The 22,559-nt window shown below is 40.9% G+C and overlaps 1 protein-coding gene across 2 annotated transcripts in view; it reads left to right on the forward strand.

Annotated features, from left to right (window-relative positions):
* Positions 1–22,559, forward strand: part of LOC137538816 (ribosomal protein S6 kinase alpha-5-like) — a 332,016-nt gene that overhangs the window by 197,231 nt on the left and 112,226 nt on the right. Inside the window, exons 16-17 of one of the 2 annotated variants that reach the window (XM_068261164.1) lie at positions 8,683–8,846; positions 14,827–15,173. In XM_068261164.1, coding sequence (XP_068117265.1) covers positions 8,683–8,846; positions 14,827–15,042 — 380 coding nt within the window. In that variant the 3' untranslated portion in view covers positions 15,043–15,173. Of the gene's footprint in view, positions 1–8,682; positions 8,847–14,826; positions 15,174–22,559 lie in introns of those variants that run through there. The other variant, XM_068261165.1, reaches the window with a different exon arrangement.

The raw sequence follows: 22,559 nt of genomic DNA on the forward strand, positions 1-22,559 counted from the left end.
CGAGGCTTATGTTTGGTAGCTTAAACCTTCAGCGCCCTCCACAGATTTTCTATTGGATTAAAGTCTGCAGAATAGCTAGGCCACTCCAGGACCTTCATGTGCTTCTTCTTGATCAACATCTTTGTTGCCTTGGCTGTGTGTTTTTGGGTTAGTATCATGAAAAACGTAATTGTGAAATTACACATAATGTTGCGCAGAATTTCATGTCAAATTAGCCATACATGATATCTGCACCAAAATTGCTATGTACATTAAGGGGAATAGTGGGAACATGTATTAAAAAAAATTAAAAAGACCTGGTAGTTTTTGAGAAAATGTAAAAATTCAAAGGAAAAATGTTTTTTAATCCCAGTAAAATGACATTTTCCATTTCTGTAAACTTTTTCCTTTGAATTTTTAAAATCCATTTGCTTATAAGCTACTCCTTTTTGAAAAGTTTATTTTTCCCATTATTGCCCTTAACATATGTAGCAATTTTGGTGATGAGAGCCTGTATGGAGGCTTTGTTATTAACCGCTAAACTTGGCACAAAATTACGCAAAATAAATTGAATTTTCAAATCATAATTTAAAGTTGATTCACTGGCACGTAAAGAGAACCAGAGACAATCTAAAGAAAAGATTTTATACATCCCGGGGCTTCCTCCAGCCCCATATGCACGGATCGCTCCCACACCGGTATCCACCGCTGCCCGCAGCTGCGAGAACTGGCTCCCCGCTCTTCCGTCAGTCGGAGCCAGTCTAGCGTAGGAGAAGTGCCTCTTTGCGTATCTCTCCAGCAGCCTCTGGAGAGATACGTAGAGGGCGCACTTCTCCTGCGTAGCCTGGCTCTGATGATGTCAGTGACGGGAGCCGGTTCTCGTAGTTGCGGGGGATGGTGGCGTGGGAGCGATCCGTGCGTATGGGGCTGGAGGAAGCCCCAGGTATGTATAAAATCTTTTCTTTAGATTGTCTCTGGTTCCCTTTAAAGGACTGCTATCGTGAAATATTGCAAGAAAAAAAATTTGAAAATTAGAACATTTAAAGTACTTACGTATTTTACGTACACATACTTATAGGAAGAACATTTCCCCCAGATTAAAGTGCACCATATCTTACTTTTCTCCTATGTTCCTGAGACAGCTTTTGGACTAGTCTATCTACTCATGGGGGATTCTCAGTATCTCCTTTATTCTTTACAAAAGCACTCCCTGCATAGAATCAATACAGAGACTTTGTCCATCCTCCATACTTGCTACACACTATTTTGGCAGTTGTACTGATGAAGTGCTGTTCAGTAAGAGCTTTTGAAAATAAAGAAAACCCGGAAAATTCCCTATGAGGAGATGGACTTGTCCAAAACCTGTCAGGTCTATTAGATTTTTACTGCCTACTTTAAGCGACAGGAGCACAAGAGAAAAACACTTTTTGTTGTACTCCTCGCCTTGTTGCTGCCACACACTTTTGACGGCATACGAGAGGAGAGACTTGGGCGCAGGATACAGCCGCTATGGCTTATCCTGCTTCTGCACAAGTTCCTGGCGACGTTAAATACTATTCCCCCTCCAGGCCGCCATGGATGGTGGGGAATGAAATAGTTAGGCTTCCAGCAATTGCTGGAGGCCGAATTATAGTGTTTTTATAAGTAACTTTAGCTCTGTCTTCGGACGGCGCTGAAGTTACTCACTGTGCGCCGCTGTAGCCGTAATTCCTATTACGGCCTATGGTGGCGCTGGCTGCGCCCAAATCTCCTGCTCTGGAATGAAAGTGTTCGCGTTTGACGCTATCTAAACCAAATAAGTTTATCTTGATCTCGTCAGACCACAGGACTTGGATCCAGTAATCCTTGTCCTTAAAGAGGAACTCCAGTGAAAATAATGTACTAAAAAAAAAGTGCTTAATTTTTACAATAATTATGTATAAATGATTTAGTCAGTGTTTGCCCATTGTAAAAAATTTAAATCCCTGATTTATATTCTGACATTTATCACATGGTGACATTTTTACTGCTGGCAAGTGATGTAGCTGCTGCTTGCTGTTTTGACAGTTGGAAACAGCTGTAAACAGCTATTTCCCACAATGCAACAGGGTTCACGGACAGGAAACTGCCAAGAGTACGTACTCAGAAATTCTTTGTGGGAGGGGTTTCACCACAATATCAGCCATACAGCGCCCCCTGATGGTCTTTTTGTGAAAAGGAATACATTTCTCATGTAAAAGGGTGTATCGGCTACTGATTGGGATAAAGTTCAATTCTTGGTTGGAGTTTCTCTTTAAGGTGGTCAAACATCTAGCAGTTTGGCGGCTGATTAACTGTCCGATTCAATAATTATTACATCAAATGAAAATTGGTGCTGCAATAAGCATGCCCATTCAAGGGTTCAATGGATTTCAGGCTGAAATTGGTCAAATGTATCGACTGGACATGCTGAGAAATCTCGGACCAACGTGCTCAATTAGGTGGGCAGCAGTAACGGCTTGCAATATCGCAACCAACGAAGGCAACAGAAGCTTGGCCACTGGCCCTCCCAAATGTTATATGTGCCCGTGCATTAAAATACTTTACCTGTCATGCTGCTTGTTAGTATTCGCCCAATGTCCACTATACTTCCTTATTCGGGTCACACATGACTACCAGCATATAGCATGTGGGGCGTGTGTGATGTCACACACGCAACCCATGTGCTATAACACCAGCAGCCACATGGGGCACCAATGCGGCAGTACAGTGGACACTGGTCGGACGAGTAAAGTATTTTAAAGCACAGGCACCAGGGAACACATACAACATTTCGGGGGACACATCTGGAGGCAGCAGGCTGCGGCACAAGGATTCCTGATAGATTTAATGCTGAAATTGATCGGGAAATGGCCTGTGGTGTATGGGAAACCAACAGGTCAACCTCTGATTAGATTTGATCTGTCTCTTGGTCGATCCCATACATTGCTAGAGCTTTCTTGTGCATCATCTTTAGAAGAGGCTTCCTTCTGAAAAGATAGCCATGCAGACCAATTTGATGCAGTTTGAGGTGTCTGGTCGGGGCACTGACAGCCAGCAGTTTAAACATTAATGGCTGTGTGTTGAGTTATTGTGATGGGACAGCAAAATTACACTATTAAACAATCTGTACACTGACTACTTTACATTGTATCCTATCATGACTATACATTGCGAATCAGATCATTTCGGCACCTGGCGCTCAGTGCCGAAGCTGGGCACAGCCATAGCACTAGTGCTATGCTGCGCAGGATGCGTAAGAGTAATTCGGGGATCCGGCAATCGCCAGACAACTTGGAGGGGAAATATTATTTAATGCCGCCAGGGAATTCAGCAGCAGCAGGGAGAGCTTGTCACTGTCAGTCACTTACAGCAAGTAGTACCAATCTAACAAATGTGACTGGTTTTAGTCCATCTCCTCATTGGGTATTCTCAGTACCTCCTTTAAAGGGAAATTTACAGGACCTCCACACAAAAAATAAAAATCTGTCAGCACTGCTGTAATGAAAAGTTATATTTACCTCCGGAGTCTTGTCCCACGAAGCAGCCCCGAAGATCCCACAACACTACACTTCCGCTGCTTGGCCCCGCCTCCCCTTTCTCCTCGAGAAAAAACGCCTGTCAATTTAATGCAGTAAATAGCTTGGTTTTTTTTTTTCATGGTTAGGGCGACAGATCGGGGAGGCCCCCAGTGCTGTACAGATGCATCGCTAGGCAATAGCAGAGCAATGCATCTGTAGAGCATTGTGGCCCCAAACTGTCATCCTAGCAATCACATCCGATCGCTACAAGGGGCAGTCAATAAATGTGCATAAATAGGTATTGTAGGGGTTAATAAGCTAGGTAGGGGTTAAAACTTAACTGGGGGGGGGGGGAAACACTTTTCATTTTAAGACCCTGTCACTTTAAAAAAAAATGTTTTTACTTGTGAAGCACTTTTTTTTTTTCTAACGTTATTGAATGATTGTTGTATTTAGCTGTAGCAACAATCATTCACTTTCACAAAGCATCCTGCACGCGCATGGGGATGCGTGGGAGCATGCACGTGCGACAGTAGAACAACGGTTTTTGATCTTGGACGTAGATTCTGTGTCCTGAAACAAACAGGAGCACTTTTGAGGACGTAGAATTTACGTCCAAAAATGGTAAGCAGTTAAGTCCGCTAAGTTTTACTTACCACGGGCTTCCCCTGGTGCCCTGTGCCCACGCTGATACTCTACGATCGTCCTTTCCCCTGCTACAATTCCAAAAGAACCGCACACGCATCTGTGGATATGCTGGTGCTGGGCTCCTGGGCTGCTCAACAGTATTCTAGATGGAGTCCGCACACAGACTTCATGGAACAACAAAAGTGAGGTTTTTATTGTCCCATCACATACAAGTGCAATCAATGCACATATACTTTCTGCTATGCCTTGACAAAGGGGACCCCGAAATGATCGTCGGCCCTTGCAGGTCGGACATTGATTGCACTTGTATGTGATGGAACAATAAAAACGTCACGTTTGTTGTTCCATGAAGTCTGTGCGGACAATATCAGTCATACAGCGCCCCCTGATGGTCTGTTTGTGAAAAGGAATAATTTCTCATGTAAAAGGGGGTATCAGCTACTGATTGGGATAAAGTTAAATTCTTGGTCGGAGTTTCTCTTTAAGGATACCTGAGGTGACCTGTGACATGATGAGATAGACGTGTATGTACAGTGCCTAGCACACAACTATGCTGTTTTCCTTTTTTTCTTTCTCTGCCTGAAAGAGTTAAACATCAGGTATGTAAGTGGCAGTTCCTGTCTGAGTCAGGACTGTGTCAGACTACAGTGTGACCCTCACTGATAAGAAATTACAACTATAAAACACTTTCGTAGCAGAAAATGGCTTCTGAGAGCAGGAAAGAGATAAAAATGGTCGATAGTTCATAGATTTTAACTCTGGCATACTTCAATAAATGTGTCATTGAGCAAAAACAATAAAACAGTAAAAACTTAAAATGTAGATTTAAATATAAAATAAAACCGCGGAATATCTTAAAAAGTCATTTTTAGGAGAAGGAGGATAGATACAATTGTTTATTTCATAGTTTATTTTCACTTTAGGTGTCCTTTAACCCTAACCTACAAAGCCCTCCACAATATCTCTCCCCTGTACATCTCATTAGTTTCCAGATACCAACCTAACCATAAACTCAGATCTGCACATGACATTCTTTTGTCATCCTCTAGATAGAATCACCTCCTCGCATTTATGTATACAAGATTTCTCACATATCTCATCTGTCCTCTGGAATTCCCTTCCAACAATATTCATCCATGATTCTCCAACCTTTGAAATCTTGAAGTGCTCCCTCAAAACTCACTTTTTCCGACAAGAAAATTTAGACCATTCCCACTTCAATTTCTAGCCTAATTGTACTCCTTACTAGATGACCTAAAAACACAGAGCCAGGTATGCATATTGTATACATATGGTACCCACCTCTTGATCCCTCCTCCCCTCCCCAATTTTTTTAGATTGTAAGCTTGCAGGGGCAGGGTTCTCTCGCACTTTTGTGTCTTGGAATTAGTTGTTGGTTTTTACGTCTTGGAATTTGTTATACGTTTTATTCATCATTTTATTTATCACTGTAATTACTATATCTACCAATTCTATATTTTGTGCCAGTGTCTATATTTTTATGTGTCTGTATCATTACTGTATATACAGTATATCCTTGAATACAAGTCGACCTCCTGTATAAGTTGACCCCAATATTTGTCCCTCTTAAGCTGGAATTTAATTGCCCAAATATAAGTCTATCCAGCAAACTCTGCGCCTAATATGCAGCCTAAGTAACCCTCTGGAGAGATTCTCTCACCAGGCAGATGAGACAAGGGCCCATATGCAATTCATTTTTTCTCCTAACGCTGCGTAATATGTTGGCGCTTTATAAATACAATAAATGAAAAAAAAAATTCTAAATTGACAATAAAATGCCCGTTAAACCATCAGCAAGCAAGAAAATACTCAAAATAATTTTGATAGTACATTTTCACCTACTTTTTAGTACTTTTTCAGTTTCAAAGTGCTGAAAAGTTATTTAAAATAGAATATGAAAAATTATCTCCTAGGAGAAAAAGTTAATTGCATATGGCCCAAGTTGTAAAAAGTGGAACAAATCAAACTGACAACAAAGTATGTGTTGTCCATAGCAGCCAGACTCCTTCATCCACTATTCAGCTTTGTTCATTTATAATTACAATGTAATGATATGGGGGACACATGGGGGGACACAGGAGCACTCATGGGGGATACACAGAAAAACACATGGGGGACACAGGAGGACACATCTTGGAGAGACACACCCAGGGCAAAAACCAGGGGAAAAAAATATATAGTAAACCTGGTGCGTCCATGTTCCAGGTGTGTCTTATATGGCAGAAAATACGGTAAGCTGTAACAAAGAAATGTTTTGCTGTAAAGGTGATTATGCTGTTGTGTATCTTTCAGAGCAGAGAGGAAGTTCCGAGTGCCATTCATGGTGCTGGACAGAACCCGGGATGTTCTGGGATTTGTGCATTTTGGACTTAGGCCAACTGACTTTGGCCATTTTGCAAACTGGCCGGCCAATGTCAGAAATCGCCAGCATTTTGGACTTTGGCCGACGTGAAATCAGCCAGTTCTAGAAATGGCCAGCCAATTCCTACTTTGGCCGATTTCTGGTTTTGCCCATAACATATACATATATACGTTATATAATCCATTGTTAGTGCCTTACTTTTTACAGCGCCATGGAATATGTTGGGACTTTATAAATCAATAATAATCATAGTTACATAGTTGGGTATAAAAAAAAAGACATCCGGCCATCAAGTTCAACCAAGAAAAAAATGTGTGTATTTCAATCTGGGATAAATGTCCGCCTTATATGTATTTTATTCTAAATGTTACAATTTTTGCAATTGTGTTCCTTCAGAAGCACACCTGAAGTGAGAGGGGTATGGCGGCAGACATATTTATTTCCTTTGAACTCATTTGGGACAGACACACCTGCTTCCTTTATTCATTTTTTCCCTTTCCGATTACTGTGATTGGCTCACGGTAGTCAGGAGCCAATGAAAAAGCTCATGTTTACTTCCTCTAGGAATAGTGATCGGTTTAGGACCGTGGAAAGCCGCAGTGTGTAGTCTACACCGCATCAGAGTTAGTAAGCCACAGATGCTGGGTAGATTCTACTTACTGCGATCCCAAAGTGGTTAAACACGGCCGAGGTAGAGGCGAGAGAGGCTCCAGCCTCAGAGCGCAGTGTAGGAGGGGGTGCACAACTCATTCAGCTATAATTCCCCCATGTTTGGAGCAAAGAGAAATAAGAAAAGGGGATACATAGCAGTGACTGCAAGGCAGATAACTAGGGATTAAGGTATTTGAGGGGGGGGGGGGGAGTCTTTGGGTGCCTCTTACTTTAATAGCAATAAGTGGGTGACGGCTGGGGTGGGGCGTACTTTGGTGTCTCAGCTGGAGGACTTTGTCCCGGCTCTGTTGTGGCATGTACACACGCAGTGTTTGTACAAATTTCAAGTCTGTCAGACCCTTCCGCAGGGCAGTCGTTCTCCCGACAGTAGCACGTAAGTACAGGCTGTCGGCAGACTGATCTGCTTGGCGGATCCGTCACTAAAAAAGGTTCATCAGTCTGCTGACAGCCTGTACTCATGTGCAACTGTTGGCAGAACGACTGCACTGCAGGAGGGTCTGCCAGGCCCGTCATTTGTAAAAATGCGGCATGTGTACGCGCCTTTAAGCAAAACTAGCTGCCTTGCATCTGTCTGAATCACACACCGAAAATAACCTTGGGCTAATCCAATCAGACTTCAATCACAAATATATGATCTGCTTGCTTGTTCGGGGTCTATGGCTAAAAGTATTAGAGGCAGAGGATCTGTAGGACAGTCAGACAATTTGCATTATTTAAAAATAAATATATAAGCCTCCGTGTCCTTCTCACTTCAGGTGTCCTTTAAATTATTTTTATCTTGAGACTGCAATACACCAAAAAGCAAAAGGGCCTCAACAGTTTTTAAATGCATTGTGGGTCAGTTTGTAAAATTAAATTCTTCTGATACTCTGTTAATTTGCTTCTATGTGTGCAAATGAGTTTTGGTTTTTTTAATGATTGCTGTGTCACAACAAGAAGAAGCTTACGCCTTACTATTTGCACCTAATCCTGCTGTTCCAAAAAAATTTAGAAGGATATACTATGCTGCAATATGTGCAGTCTTATGGTCAGTGGCTCGACAATGGAAACAAACTACGATTCCTAATAGTTTAGTGATGTCAAGATTAGAGGATATTAGACTGATGGATCATTTATATAGCATATTACATGATACTAAACTCAAATCGCAAATGGATTGGGTGGAGGGGAACAAACTAATTATGAGTTTTAACCATTAATGTTCAACGAGCTGTTATACCAATTGGCTGTCCTGAACCTTGGAAAAAAGAGATATGAGCCTAACACTGAGATGTCACTGACTGACTTAATATTAATTATTAAGGTCTGACTTTTATTAAGCTTTAATGTTAAATGCTAATGAAGACATAGAGAATGTTCCTATACTGCTTAGTTTACATGTTTTATATGATGAAAATTACAACTCTGTAATGCACAAATCTTTTGCAAATAAAACTAAGTGAAAAAGAAGAAGCTTACTTTACCTTTCATTTATATTTTCAGGTTTGTTAACTGTAGATCCATCATTTCGTCTGAGCATTGGTGAACTTAGGGAAAGTGAGTGGTTGCAAGGGGGGCGGCCATTATCATCAACACCCCTGATGACTCCTGATGTCCTGGAATCTAGTGGCATGGCCACTAAGACATTTGTGAATGCAACGTTCATGGCAAGTACAACTAATTTCACGTATTTCATATCAAGTACAAGTCCTTTTTTGACAAGTGTTGAAATTGTATAATGGCAAGGGACATTTATTTTTTGCCTTTCAAATTGTGAAACATGTTAGCATAGAAATGTAAATTCTATTTCTATGTCTCTTCAGAGACAGCACAAAAGTCACTAGCAGCAAAATTGTCTGTGCTAGCCATAAACAATTAGTGAGCATGCTAAAGCTAAATACCCAAAGGGGCCCAGGAGATTAGAAAACGATCGCTGCCAGGCTACAGAGCAGCCTCTGACTGATGGTGCATGAGAGTCCTGCTCGGGTCCAATTTTTCATACTTGCACCCAACCCGCAACCCGCTTTCAGGTGAATTTGATACCCGCACCCCACCCCTGCTACGCGACCGCAACCCGCTTTTTCTATTTTCTTATACAGTACACATTTAAAGCAACATTGGGGAGCTGTAAAGTAAGTAAAACCTTTTTTATACACAAACCAAAGCCAAAGAAGTGTTTTAAAGACTTTTTTTTTTTTACTCTTATTTAAATCAATAAAAACCAAGAAGTAACAGTCCTGCTCAAACAACTAATAGCAGAGCAGACCATATCCATGTCCCTGTATGCTGTAGGCTGCTCCCTATCTACACTACATCTAGTGAAAGTGTTCTATGCCTGCGCAGTGCGCCGCAGACAACGTGGCGATGATTGACAGCGGCGATTCACGCAGGCGCAGTAAAGACGAGGTTGTCCTCTGCACCATGCGGGGAGCCCGGGACGGCAGCGGAGAGCGGAGCAGCCAGTGTGGGACAGCCGGCTGCAAGGGGCTGGAGAAAGCCCCAGGTGAGTAACGCTCATTTTTTATTTTTTGCCTGACTATTCCTTTAGGCTGGTTTCACAGTAGGACGTTAAAGTCCCACGTTACAGCAGCCAGTAACGCAGCCTAACTCACAGCACTGTAAAATCAATGTGCTGGTTCACAGTGCACACGTTGGGTTTCATAGTAACGCAGCACGTTTAAACAAACGTTATACTGGCTAAGCCACGTTAGACTGTTTGCACATGCTCAGTAATGTTGGAGGAGGAGGTCTCCCCTCCTCCTCCTCCGCAGCCAGCCACATGGCTATTTAATATTCACTGCACTGTGGTGACTCGTGGTGGAACTGTAGTGTTGTCCGGATCATGAAGGAAACGTTCATTTGATCCGGATCTTTTTTGTGAGTTGAATCATCCGGATCATCACAGTGAAAGATTCGGTTCACAGTGGATGTCTGTCTGTAAGAAACAGGAACATACAGAATGTACAGTGCAGGGAAAGTCCTGTCCTGCTAGTCATTTCACCCAGTCTGCTTCCCTAGTAAAATGATTCAAATGATTTGGTTAAAAGATCCGGATCTTTTCAAATGATCCGAATCCTTAAAAAGATCCGGACTTCCTATCACTAACCTGGAGCAGCTGCTTTGAGAGCTGCATAACGCAGCTCAATCTGACGTCCAACTTCAACACCACCATGCGTTGCGTTAGGGGCACGTTATGCGACCATAACGTCTCCTAAAACGCAACGTCTTGGTGGGAAAGTAGCCTTAAAGATGAGAAGCAGCAAACAAGTCAGCAAGAAAGTATTCTGGTGCCAGCATTCATCACAGATTTTGGGAAGGCAAAAGATAAAGAATTATCTTATGCTTGTTTTGGCTACCCGACCCGCACCTTGAATCAATTCGGGTACCCGCACCCGACCGGCATTTCGGGGTACCCGACCCGCTGCAGGCCTCTAGCATGTGTTGCTATGCGGGAGGGACGATGACCACGTGCAACAGAACAGTTTCCAGCTTGTGGTGGCGCTGTGAGAACTACGGTCGGGTGTCAGGTATAGCTTAAGATCCAACCTGCCAGATCTTTAGCGACTGTCATTGACCTCCATCTTGCTTTATACCTATCCACTGTTAAAACATAAAAACATTTTTCAGTTTTCTGGCAAATAGACTATACCACACATCTCTCCATTTGACATTCAGAATTGAAAAATCAACCATTTCTTAGATAGTCCTAACAATTTGCAAGGCCATTTAGAGGAATATCTGCAAACTTATACTGACAGGCGCAACTTTTCCAAATTGCATAGGTGCTGTTGATGATAAACATATGTGTCTGGTGTAGTTGAAAAACAATAAAAAAAAGTAGGGATGGTGAATCTCATCTCGCCTCATTTGAAGCGGGTGCTAGCCCGCGCGATGCATTAAGGCTCTTGCCAGCTTGTCCCTGTGTTTTCTTTGCACCTCTCCAGCACATAAGCATCCCGCGCGATGCATTAAGGCTCTTGACGGTATGTCCCTCGCTATCCCTGTTTTCTTTGCACCTCTCCAGCACATAAGCATCCCGCGCGATGCATTAAGGCTCTTGACGGTATGTCCCTCGCTATCCCTGTTTTCTTTGCACCTCTCCAGCACATAAGCATCCCGCGCGATGCATTAAGGCTCTTGACGGTATGTCCCTCGCTATCCCTGTTTTCTTTGCACCTCTCCAGCACATAAGCATCCCGCGCGATGCATTAAGGCTCTTGACGGTATGTCCCTCGCTATCCCTGTTTTCTTTGCACCTCTCCAGCACATAAGCATCCCGCGCGATGCATTAAGGCTCTTGACGGTATGTCCCTCGCTATCCCTGTTTTCTTTGCACCTCTCCAGCACATAAGCATTTTTGCTATCGGAGCAATGCTCTATTTCCACATTGCTGCTAGCACAATAACACTTTCATTTTGGCTATGATGGAGCATTTTTTGGATGAGATTCACCATCCCTACTTTTTTATAGTTTTTCAACTCATTTACATTTTTGATCACTCTTATAGCACTTTTTCTCCATTTTTGCTGCTAGCACCAATGCACCTTTATCTTTTTGCTGCTCATCAAAATTCACTTTATCTCGAGGGCTGCATTTATTCCTGAGAAACAGGTTGATTGGTCATGTATTATTATTGTGGATATGAAATTGCTGATGTATTTTGTTGACACTCCGTTGGTCACCCTTGGGTGACTTTTAATTGTTTTTATACTATATAGTATACTGTGGTTGTCTAAATAAAGTAATATTGATTATTCTATTTGAAATCTTGGTCAGTGTGGTGCTGTTTGTATAGGGGTACTTTATTTGGCTGTATAATGTATGTATATTGCCCTTAGTACACCCTGACCTTTTCATTTTGATCTATTATCTATTTTTGCATGGTGTTCGTCCAAATCTTAGTTGTTTCGGCTCCCAAATTACTGACTGGGCACTGCACATTGCTTGCTCCACCCAAATTTGCAGTGCCCTTTTTACATGACTCGGGATATGACATAGCTGCAAACCTGACAAAAGAAGACCACACACCAAAACTCAGACTGGGCAACAAGGGCATTAATGATAACACTGAAGAGCTGCTACAAAGATCCAAAGTGGAAATAGGAGCATCTGTGAATAGGAGCATTTTAATGGTTATCTGAATTAAGATAAAAATTATTGTGGCCATACTTGGGGCTCCCTTGAAAGCTTAGCCCAGTCAGAGCAAGGGCACATGTTCTGTCCTCTTCGCATGTCCGGCTGTGCACAGCAGTCATTGCTGGGAGCATTCTGGGCAAGCATGGTTTAGACAATTTTGTCTGCTGTGCATAGCCGTGGGGAGTACACACAAAGAGGGCCCATCACAGAATGTGCCCGTCATAAAAAAAAACTGGGAGGGGGAGCAAAGCTGCAAGGGGGGGGGCACAAAGTTAATGGAGGCACAGAAGAAGCTCCAACTATACCCACCTCATATTTATTTATTTATATTTGACCGTTTAGATGTGCTTTAAGCCATACACTCCGCAGAATGGGGTTTTATGGGACAGTGGCCAGAAAATTACATTGCTTACAGAAAATAATTAAAGCGGATCTCCAGCCTCAAATCAAAAATCCTACAATCTCCCTGTAATAGAAAGTTATATTTACTTAAGAAATCTTGTCCTGCAAAGCCTTCCCGAAGACACTGCATCATCCGGCCCCTGGCCCCACCTCCCCTCTCTCCGTGGACAAAAACGCCAAGCTATTTACTATGCAACTTAATTACTCCTCAGGCACGCTACGCACACTACTGGCAGCATAGCATGCGTCACTTAGCACTATCCTAAGTGCCACGTGATAGTAATGTATCACTACCACAATACATCACTAGCGCAGCCACTACTACATTAATTAACGTGGGAGTGATACGTCACTATTGCACGGCACTTAAAAGTATTGGCCGTTGCTAAGGAACGCTCGCAACGCTGCCAGTAGCGCACTTAGCGTGCCCAAGGGGTAATTAAGTTGCGATACTTCACTAGCGAACATAACATTTAACTAGTGCTGTTTCAGCCCTGCAACAGTAATGAATCATCATCATGCCCCGGGGATGGTTTTCATCAGCAGAGATAGGAAAAGTGGTCAGGATTGAAGCAAAGATGGATAGCATTAAATACAAGACAATTCTTGAGAAAAACCTTTTTTTCAGCCTGCCAGACATTTGAGAATGGAACAAAGGACCACCTACGTGCAAGACAATGATCCTACACATACTGCTAAAGCTACACTGGTGTGGTTTAAAGGGAAATATTGGCATTTCTTAGAATGGTCTAGTAAAAGCACAGATCTCAATCCAACTTATGCTAGGAACAGAATTTACTGTCAGATCGATTATTTCCAACAGGTCCGATCTGATTTCCAACCGATTTTCCGATCAATTTTCTGTCCACTACTATGTAAAATTGATCGGAAATCAGATCGGACCTGTTGGAGATAATCGATCTGACAGTAAGTCTTTCAGAAAATTGTTTTGTGTGTACCTAGCATATAGCATAAGGCTTCTGTACACACATCCAATTTTAATCTGCAGATGACTGGCCATTTTTACCACTTCCTTGTAGTATGAGGGCCAACAGATTTTGAATACCTTGAACAGACACTGTAGGTATGCTTTCATACTTCATTGATATGGTAAAATTGGCAAGTCACCTGCAGATAAAAATTGGATGTGTGTACGGACCTTAAAGCGGATCCGAGATGAAAAACTAACTATAACAAGTAACTTGTCTATATATCTTATGTACTGTTTAGAAGGTTTAAACAGCATATCTGTCTGCATACTGCTTTAATAGAATATGATTATTTCTTCCTGTGATACAATGACAGCAGCCATGTTGTTTGTAAACGATTCTGTCCCCACACCAATATTTTTATTCCCCATTACCTGCTACATTTTTAGTATGGTTTGGAGCTTCACCTGTTCAGGTTACATGCTGTAGTAAACTCCATTAGACAGCCTGGGCGAATGGCAAAAGAGGTGTAAAAGATGCTGTTCTCATAAAGACCTGATTGTAAGAACATTATGCAGTTTTTCATCTGCATACAAGTGGACTGTGGAAGTGTTAGAATCTGATGCTGGGTACACACGATACGTTTTTCTGCTCGATAGATGGATCCGATAGATAATTCCTGACATGTCCGATATTCCTTCCGATCGATTCTGCGCTCAATTTCTCATAGAAGTGAATGGAAAAAGATAAGAAAAACAAGCGGAAGATAAGAGAATCGAGCGCAGAATCGAGTGCCGAATTGAGCGGAAAAAAACAATCGGGTGAAAAATCGAGCGGAAAAACGTATCGTGTGTACCCAGCATTAGTGTTTTATTGTTCTCCCTCATTTCCTGTTCATGGAACCATCAGGGTACTTATTAAAGCCATGTAGGTCCAAGAGAGAGGAAGGAAAAAACTCCCAACAAGGACACAGCAGAGGCCCCCAAAAAGAGGCTTTAGACCCTTTCCACGCTATCTAAAAACTAAGCTTATTTTCTCTGTACTTGAACTTTAACAAAATATTTCCAGTAATTTCTGTTTAGATCTATAAGAAAAAAAAAATAGGTGATTTTTTTTTTTTTTTTTTTTTTTTAAAGGTGAAATATATAAGCAGTTCACAAGTATTTTGCTTTGTTTACAGGCATTTAACCGTGGAAAGCGTGAGGGAGTATTTTTAAAGAGTGTGGAGAATGCCCCATTGGCTAAAAGACGTAAGCTGAAGCAGTGCAGCACTGGGGGTGAAACTCGTAGCGCATCCTCCTCCTCTTCTTCTTCAACATCGTCAACTGTCACAGCCGCATCCCGTTCTCCTAAATCCCGATGTCCTCCCCAGAATCACAGACCAGCAAATTCTTAACTTTTTTTTCCCCTTCATTTTCACGTGAATCAAAAGATGCCAGTTTACGTGGACAGAGAATTAAGAAAAGGTCACTTTTGACCAACAGAACATTTGTCTTTAAAATGACTGCTGGACAAATTTTATTTGAAGTAGGTATGATTATCTACATATATGAGCACATAATGTACATTGAATATACACATATATGGATGCAAATAGGTAACAGCTTTTGCAACCTTAGAACTGTCAAGTACACTTTGTGTATCGAGGTATAAATGGAAAAGTTAGACACTAGCCATTATTCATGTATCAGTATGTAAGTCTTCCCTTCTGGCTTGAATGTGCAATTACTGGACAGGGCAAACAGAGCTTTTGCCTTGATCCTGAGCTTGATCCTGCCTACACATGTATCTGCAGTAATTTCTTTTCTTTCTTTTTTTTCAATTGTGCTAGTTCATTTCAGATTTTCTTATTATTTGTACATAAATAGGATTTTACCATAAACTGGAATAACCCAATTGAGTATTGATGCCTACTAGGACCTGAAACTGCATCCAGCTGTTTCCTCCAATGTTTTATATACAGCAAAAAACAATTACTGATGGAGAGTTACCATTTAGTAGCTAACTCAAAAGTTTAAAAGAGAACGTTTCGGTTATTATGCAATACCTAATTTAGATTGCTATTCTGCTTATTGGGCCTGAATCTCAAAGCACTACTTGCACTTTAATGACACTGATTATGCATATGTCCAATTCTGTGTAAGTTTTGCTTTCAGATATGGGGCTAGTAAACAAGATGAGTCTGATGAAGACCATATATTATAATGAAAGCTTTCTCTTTTAGGTAAGCCAATACAGTAACTGGTATTATCTTTATTAAAAATGTCTGCTTTTTAACTTATGGCTAACCTGGTACAATACTCACACTCTGATGGAGTGTTATGAAACATATGCTTTCTTTTGCAAAATCTAGATTTTGTGTATAAACAAACCTGCTGGTTTTTGCTATATTTACACAAGCAATGGACTGATTGTTGCACTGGTGCCCAAACTTTGCATTTGATTCTTGTGTACATACTGACACCATGCCACCAAATGGCTAAAAGTAAATCATCTGCATTTCTAGATTTCTTTTCTTGATGGTGGCTGTTTACATTTGTTGATTTTGGTCATCCATTTGATCTGTGTTATATACTTGCCACTCATAAGTGCAACATTTAAAAAAAAGTTTTAAAGAATTTGCAAAGCATAGTCCCTCTTTAGAAATATATTATTTTTTGACTGGTTTCTGTTAATGTAGAGATCATCTGTGTAGGTGTACCTGCACAGTATTGTATATGTGTGCCAAATCATGGTGTCTTTTAAAAGTAGATAAATCTATGCAGTGCAGTATTAACTGGAAGTAGGTTCAGGTTACGGTATATTTGTTGAACAGTTATTAGAATTGTGCAATTCACAGCTCAATTTCTATCCATAATGGCCTATTTGAATTTAAATAATTATTTGTAGCTGGGCAGATTACTATGTAAAATGCTAAAGGCTGACACGTTGTGTGCGATGGTACATAATGTTTCCAAATGTGGCTTTGTAAACTATGTAGTTCATTTATGGAGTTGATCTTTGAAGAAATGTCTTTCACTAGTAATGATTTGGACTGTTAGAATATAGGGCATGGAAAATGCAATATAGTATGACTTGCAAACTTTCCTTCCACTTGTGTTAACCCAGGCCTAACAGAGTTAGGTCATTTTTTGCTGTCTCTAGGGCTAAACCTTTTCAAACAGATCCCTGGAGACAATCACTGTGTTTGAGAAAAGGTGACTGGAGCCAAAAGTTGTCTATGTAGGCAGCATAATGCACTTTTTACAACCCCATTTCCTTAAAAAATTGAAGTGCTGTGTAAAATTTAAAGACAACCGAGTGAAAAGTACGTTAAAGCGGAATATAACCCTGCATTTCAACTTTGCTCTAAAACATTATTTACAGTATATTATATGCAACCAGCATTTTTTTTTTTACTAGACCAGCATTGGAAGGGTTACACAGAGCTTTAAAGTTCCTGGAGATTTCTGCAGACGCATCCGAAGCTGACATAGATACATTTTGTTTACATAAATGTATCTAAGTGTTGAATGTGACTCGCTCTCTTTGACTGAGAAGGAGCTGGAGGACAGCCAAAGAGTGTGTAACATTTCTCAATAGATACATTTAACTAAATAGAATGTAACACTCTGAACTTCTGCATATCTCTCCACGGAACTTGAAACCTCTGTGTTTAACCCTTCAAATGCTGGTCTAGTAAAAAAAAAAATATGCTTTTTGCATATAATATGCTGTAAATAATGTTTTAGAGCAAAGTTGAAATGCAGGGTTATATTCCGCTTTAAAGTTAATTTAGTCCTCATTGTGCCTTAATTATTCACCCCCAGCTCAGCATTGGCAGCCTGATAGATGGCCGCCGAGCTGGAGTTAGGGCCATTGACAACATAGATGGAGGTGGCTGCAGAGCTCTGGAGGTTTTCAGCCAGGCTTCAGCCAAAAACCAACATGCGTGTTTTGCCAACGGGGGCGGGGCTACGAATGTCCATCTCCTGGCAAACGAGTCATTTATTTACCCGATCAATTGGCGATCCTATGGTAGGGTATAATGAGGATTAAATCAACTGTGATGTATACTTCTCTTTAGGTCCTCTTTAAATTTAAACAGAATGTGATGATTTGCAAAATAAAAATATATATATATATATATTGTTTTTGAAAAATATATGCAGATTTTCACCCCTATGTCCGTAACACAGTTTACATCTGTTTATCACTGTGTTGCATTTTGTTTTAACCATACTCTAAATATTTGGGAACTAAGAAGACCAACTGCTGTAGTTTTGAAACTGAGAGACTTGATTGTTTTATAATATACTAGTGACCTTAGCCCTGTCACCACTCCACTGCGCGCATGCCTGTGTCCGCCCCGCACGCACGTCGTGCGCACACGCCCACCCCTTCTGGCCCCCTCAGCCCTCACCAGTGTCTCTTGTCCCTCCCTGCACATGCGCAGTAGTGCAAAACACGGGACACACACACACACAGGTAGTGAGGGATGGGCCGCAGAGACACTTGCACATTATTATATAAGATATATTTGCTCATTTTGAATTTGATGTAAGCGCCACAATTCAAAAAAAGTTGTGACAGGAAACAAAAAGAATGAATGCAGCGTGACCAATCGTCCGCATGACGTAAAACGGCCGTCACAAACCCCGATTTTGTGCCTGCCACCCACCTCCACTCCCATGGCTGAAGGCCACTGAAGGCCTGACACTGGCATAGCGTTCAGTGCGGATCCACATCATATTTGTATGTTTCATCCCAAGGAATAAAGCTTTACTGTTTGGATGGATGGTGCATGTTTCCTGTTTTTCTCTTTACTACTACAACAAAAAGAATGGACAACAGATCTGTAACATGACTGAGTATAAAAAGAACATGACAGAAGTCTCTCAGAAGTGATGATGGTGAGGAGTACAGCACTCTGAAATACTGTGCAAGCAAGTAGTGAAAATCCAGTGTAACATTGTCTCTTAGCAAAGTTCTTCATTGCATCCACGAGTGCAAGTTTGCAGCTACGGGACCAATTGGAGCCCAACGCATACGCTGTCTATTCCACGCATGCTTTTGTATTGTGCTTCTGCACATTAACCATAGCTGAGCGTGACCTAGGCGTGCGCAGTTCGGGAAGTGAACATTACTGTGTAAGCCTGGGATGCTCCCAGTGAAGACTGCTACACAGAGCTGTGTAGGAGCGTGTACTGAGTGGGCATGTAAATGGACAGCACATGATTCCTGGGGATCCCACCAGAGTTCTGAGCGGGCTAAAAGGTTAAGATGAAAGGAAGGCTGGACCCAATAAAGAGCCTAGAGGTGTCTGGAGAACTGATATATATTATCAAGTTTACTTTAAAGTAACACATGCTGTCATCCAGATTAATTCTTTTTCAGAGAAGGCTTTGCATATTTCAACAAGACATTGCAATACCACATTCTGCAGGTATCACAACTGTAGCTGTAGTAAAGATTTGTCAACTGTTTAACACATGTGGTGCATTATTAAATAAAAACGCAACATAGAACACCTGAAACTATTAAACAACCAAAATCTCATATTCGGTACAAAAAAAGGACAACATTTTACTTTCAAAACTACAGTGGTTCCCAGATATATACAGTGTTATTAAAATAAGAGTGATGCAACACAGTTGTAAAAATGCCTGTTCCAACTTTTAGAAACCTGTTGCTGGCATCAAAATAAAAATAAAAAAAGTTTTTTCAAAAAATATTATCTCTCAGTTTTAACATTTGCTGTGTGTATAGGATTGACATAGTTTGCAAATCTTTACACTTTGTTTTAATCTACATTTTACACAATATGGTTGATTCACTAAAGTTATCGCGCTCACACAGTGCTAGTTAATTTTAGTGTGTGCATACTACGAGAGGGCACTAAAATGAACTTGCTCTTTGTGAGCACGATAACTGTAGTGAATCGAACCCAATATTTTATTTTTGGGGAAATGGCGTATATTTTTCAGGTGTGACCTGCATTGTATGCATTGGTTATAATATATATATTTAATAGATTGTATATGACGTATGTGAGTGTGTGCATGCTATGCATAAATCCATTTAGTAAACACGGTTTATTACCCATACGTGCAGGATTCTTTTAGTAAAAGACATCACACAGTTTTCAGTGGTTCTAATCAAGTACAGATAGATGTAAACCTTTTTATCTAATCTACTTGAAATTCACAAAATGTACTGATAACATTTAACCTCCTTAGCGGTAACCCCGAGTCAAGCCCCATACACACGTTCAACAGCAGTCTTCTATGCAGCACAATTGTTGTGAAACAAGTTGAAACCACAAAAAAAAAGTATTTTGCTATTGTTCAAAAAGCTGATAAGACTGATAAGAAGTCAATCCAACAGTTGGATTGACTTCTTATCAGTCTTATCAGCTTTTTGAACAATAGCAAAATACTTTTTTTTAGTTGTTTCAACTTGTTTCACAACAAAAGTTGTTCAACAATTGTGCTGCATGAAAGACCGCTGTTTGTGTGTATGGGGCATCAGGCTCGGGACAGAAATCAGCAGCTCTGAGCAGTAATCCTGAGTTGGATCCATCGGAAGTGTGGAATGTGCAGGGCTGCCGCAGATCTATCTAGCTGTATCATTTTTAGGATCTGAAAGCTTGTGAAAAAAAATGGCACTGCTTTTGGGAAAAAAAATCTGGAAATAATCATATCGCCAGAGAGGTTAATCAAATTAAAGAGCAAAATCAATATTAATGCTCTCCACTGCAGTCGCAATCGAAGGGCGGTAAAAATAACAGATGGTGAAATGGTGGTTTTCTATTGAATTGAGCCATACAGGATCTTACATTGTTGTTTTGCTTTCTCCAGCATGAGTTTCTGAAACTCTGTGACTGTACAAAGTAGAGCTGGATTTGCCAATATTTAAAGATGTTACATCACAGTAAATGTCGCCATAACAATCAATCGATAATCATTAAAGGCAACATTGATTGAGCAAGTGTAAAAGGATTTGCAGTGTTTACTTACAACATGTTTAATCTTTTTTTTTTTTTTTTTACCACATATAAAAGAAACCATTAGTATTTCCTCTATGGAGATACTCAAACTTGCAAGATATCAAAGATCAGTCTCCTATAACAAACTGTGCTTGAGGCTCTGTAATGTGCTTATAATGTCATGCTAGTACAACCAGATGAAGCCACAGATTTTTATAAATTACAACTTTGCTTTGATGTATTATAATACAGTAAAAACATAATGCTTCAGTCAATATTTGACATCTGTAATCCAGATATGTAGTTGTACAATTTGCACAGTTACATGACCCAGCTGTACTACACAGCTGTGTTTGTTATGCAAGTCATATTCCAAACTCCGCTTTGTAACCTATATACAGTGGGACCTTGGTTTGTATGCAGAATTTGTTCCAGAAACATGCTTGTAACCCAAAGCACACTTACCGGTATTTCAAAGCGCATTTCCACATCAGGATTAATTGAAACTCAGATCATTTGTTCCATAATACAAAAACAGATACAGAAAAATATTTAATACAAAGTACAATACTGTATAAAATAAAAATGTAAACCATACTTTCACTATATTTAACAGAATCTTTGCCATCTGTTGGCTCACCTCAACCTATTTTTTGTGTGTGACTTTAAAATAAACTTGAGACGGGGGATATAAAAAATGTATACATACCTGGGGCTTCCTCCAGCCCCGTCGTTCCCTCGCCACCGTCCTCTGCTGCCTGTAGCCTCCGCAGATTGCCCCAGAAAGTCTTCCGGTCTGGAGCATACTACGCAGGCACAGTCGGGCTGTGTGCACTCCCCCATCGCGCTCTTAGCTACTGGAGCTCAATAGGGGAGCACGCACAGCCGGACTGCACCTGCGCTGACTGGCCCCAACTGGATGACTTCAGTAAGTAGGGCCAGTTGCGGAGGCTGCTGTTAGCGGAGGACATCAGCGAGGGAGCTAACAGGCTGGAGAAAGCCCCAGGTATGTATATATTTTTTTTATATCGACCGGTTTCAGGTACACTTTAACTTATCCAATGACAGTTGCTTACTTTTGAGGATTTCACATCAATGTGACATTATACTGTCCCTACACTCAGATCAAGTACACTCAGATCAAGACCCGAGATGAAAATTAACTGATGTGATAAACCGTTGCATCTATCCTCTTTCTTCTAGAAATGGCTTTTTTTAGATATCCCACAGATTTATTTTATATTTAAAAATCTACTTTTTAAGTTTTTACTGTTCAATGAATGTATCACTGAGCAGAAACAATTGAAGTATGCCAGAGCTCAAATCTATGAACTATTGACCCCTTTATCTCTTTTCTGCTCTCAGAAGCCATTTTTTTCTAGGAAAGTGTTTTAGGAATGTGTTTCCTTATCAGTGCTGTAGTCTAACCCAGTCCTGACTCGGACAGAAACTGTCACTTGCATACCTGATTTTTAAACCTTTCAGGCAGAGAAAGAAAAAAGCAACACAACATAGTTATTAATGTGAGGATCAATTCAAGGAGACAGTGGTGGCAGTGTAAGGATTACTGTCGTGGATATGTACTACTCATTGGAGGGTCGACGGGGAGGGAAAGGGAGTTTCAAAGACACCACCTGGTGTTGCAAACAACTGCATGCTCTTGAAAGTAGTATTCAGTTACTTTTTATGGTTCAAAAAGGAGAAAGAGACTTTTCAGGCACTGCAGTGAATTGTGGTTTATTCACTCATCAAACTTCAGGCATTTCAATGCAATTGGTAGGTTCAGTGGTCACAAACAGTGGCTCCGTGCTGGAGTGACATTATGGTGACAATATGAAGTAAAAGTCCTACCATATTGTAGGTGGTCGGTGGGGGGTTCAGGAAGAGGGTAGCCTAACAGCCGTTTTGCACGGCGGTTCCAGCCTCTGAAGAAGCACCGTCGTGCG

The sequence above is a fragment of the Hyperolius riggenbachi genome, chromosome 11 (genome assembly GCF_040937935.1).
Source record: "Hyperolius riggenbachi isolate aHypRig1 chromosome 11, aHypRig1.pri, whole genome shotgun sequence".
In the NCBI taxonomy this organism is placed as follows: domain Eukaryota; kingdom Metazoa; phylum Chordata; class Amphibia; order Anura; family Hyperoliidae; genus Hyperolius; species Hyperolius riggenbachi.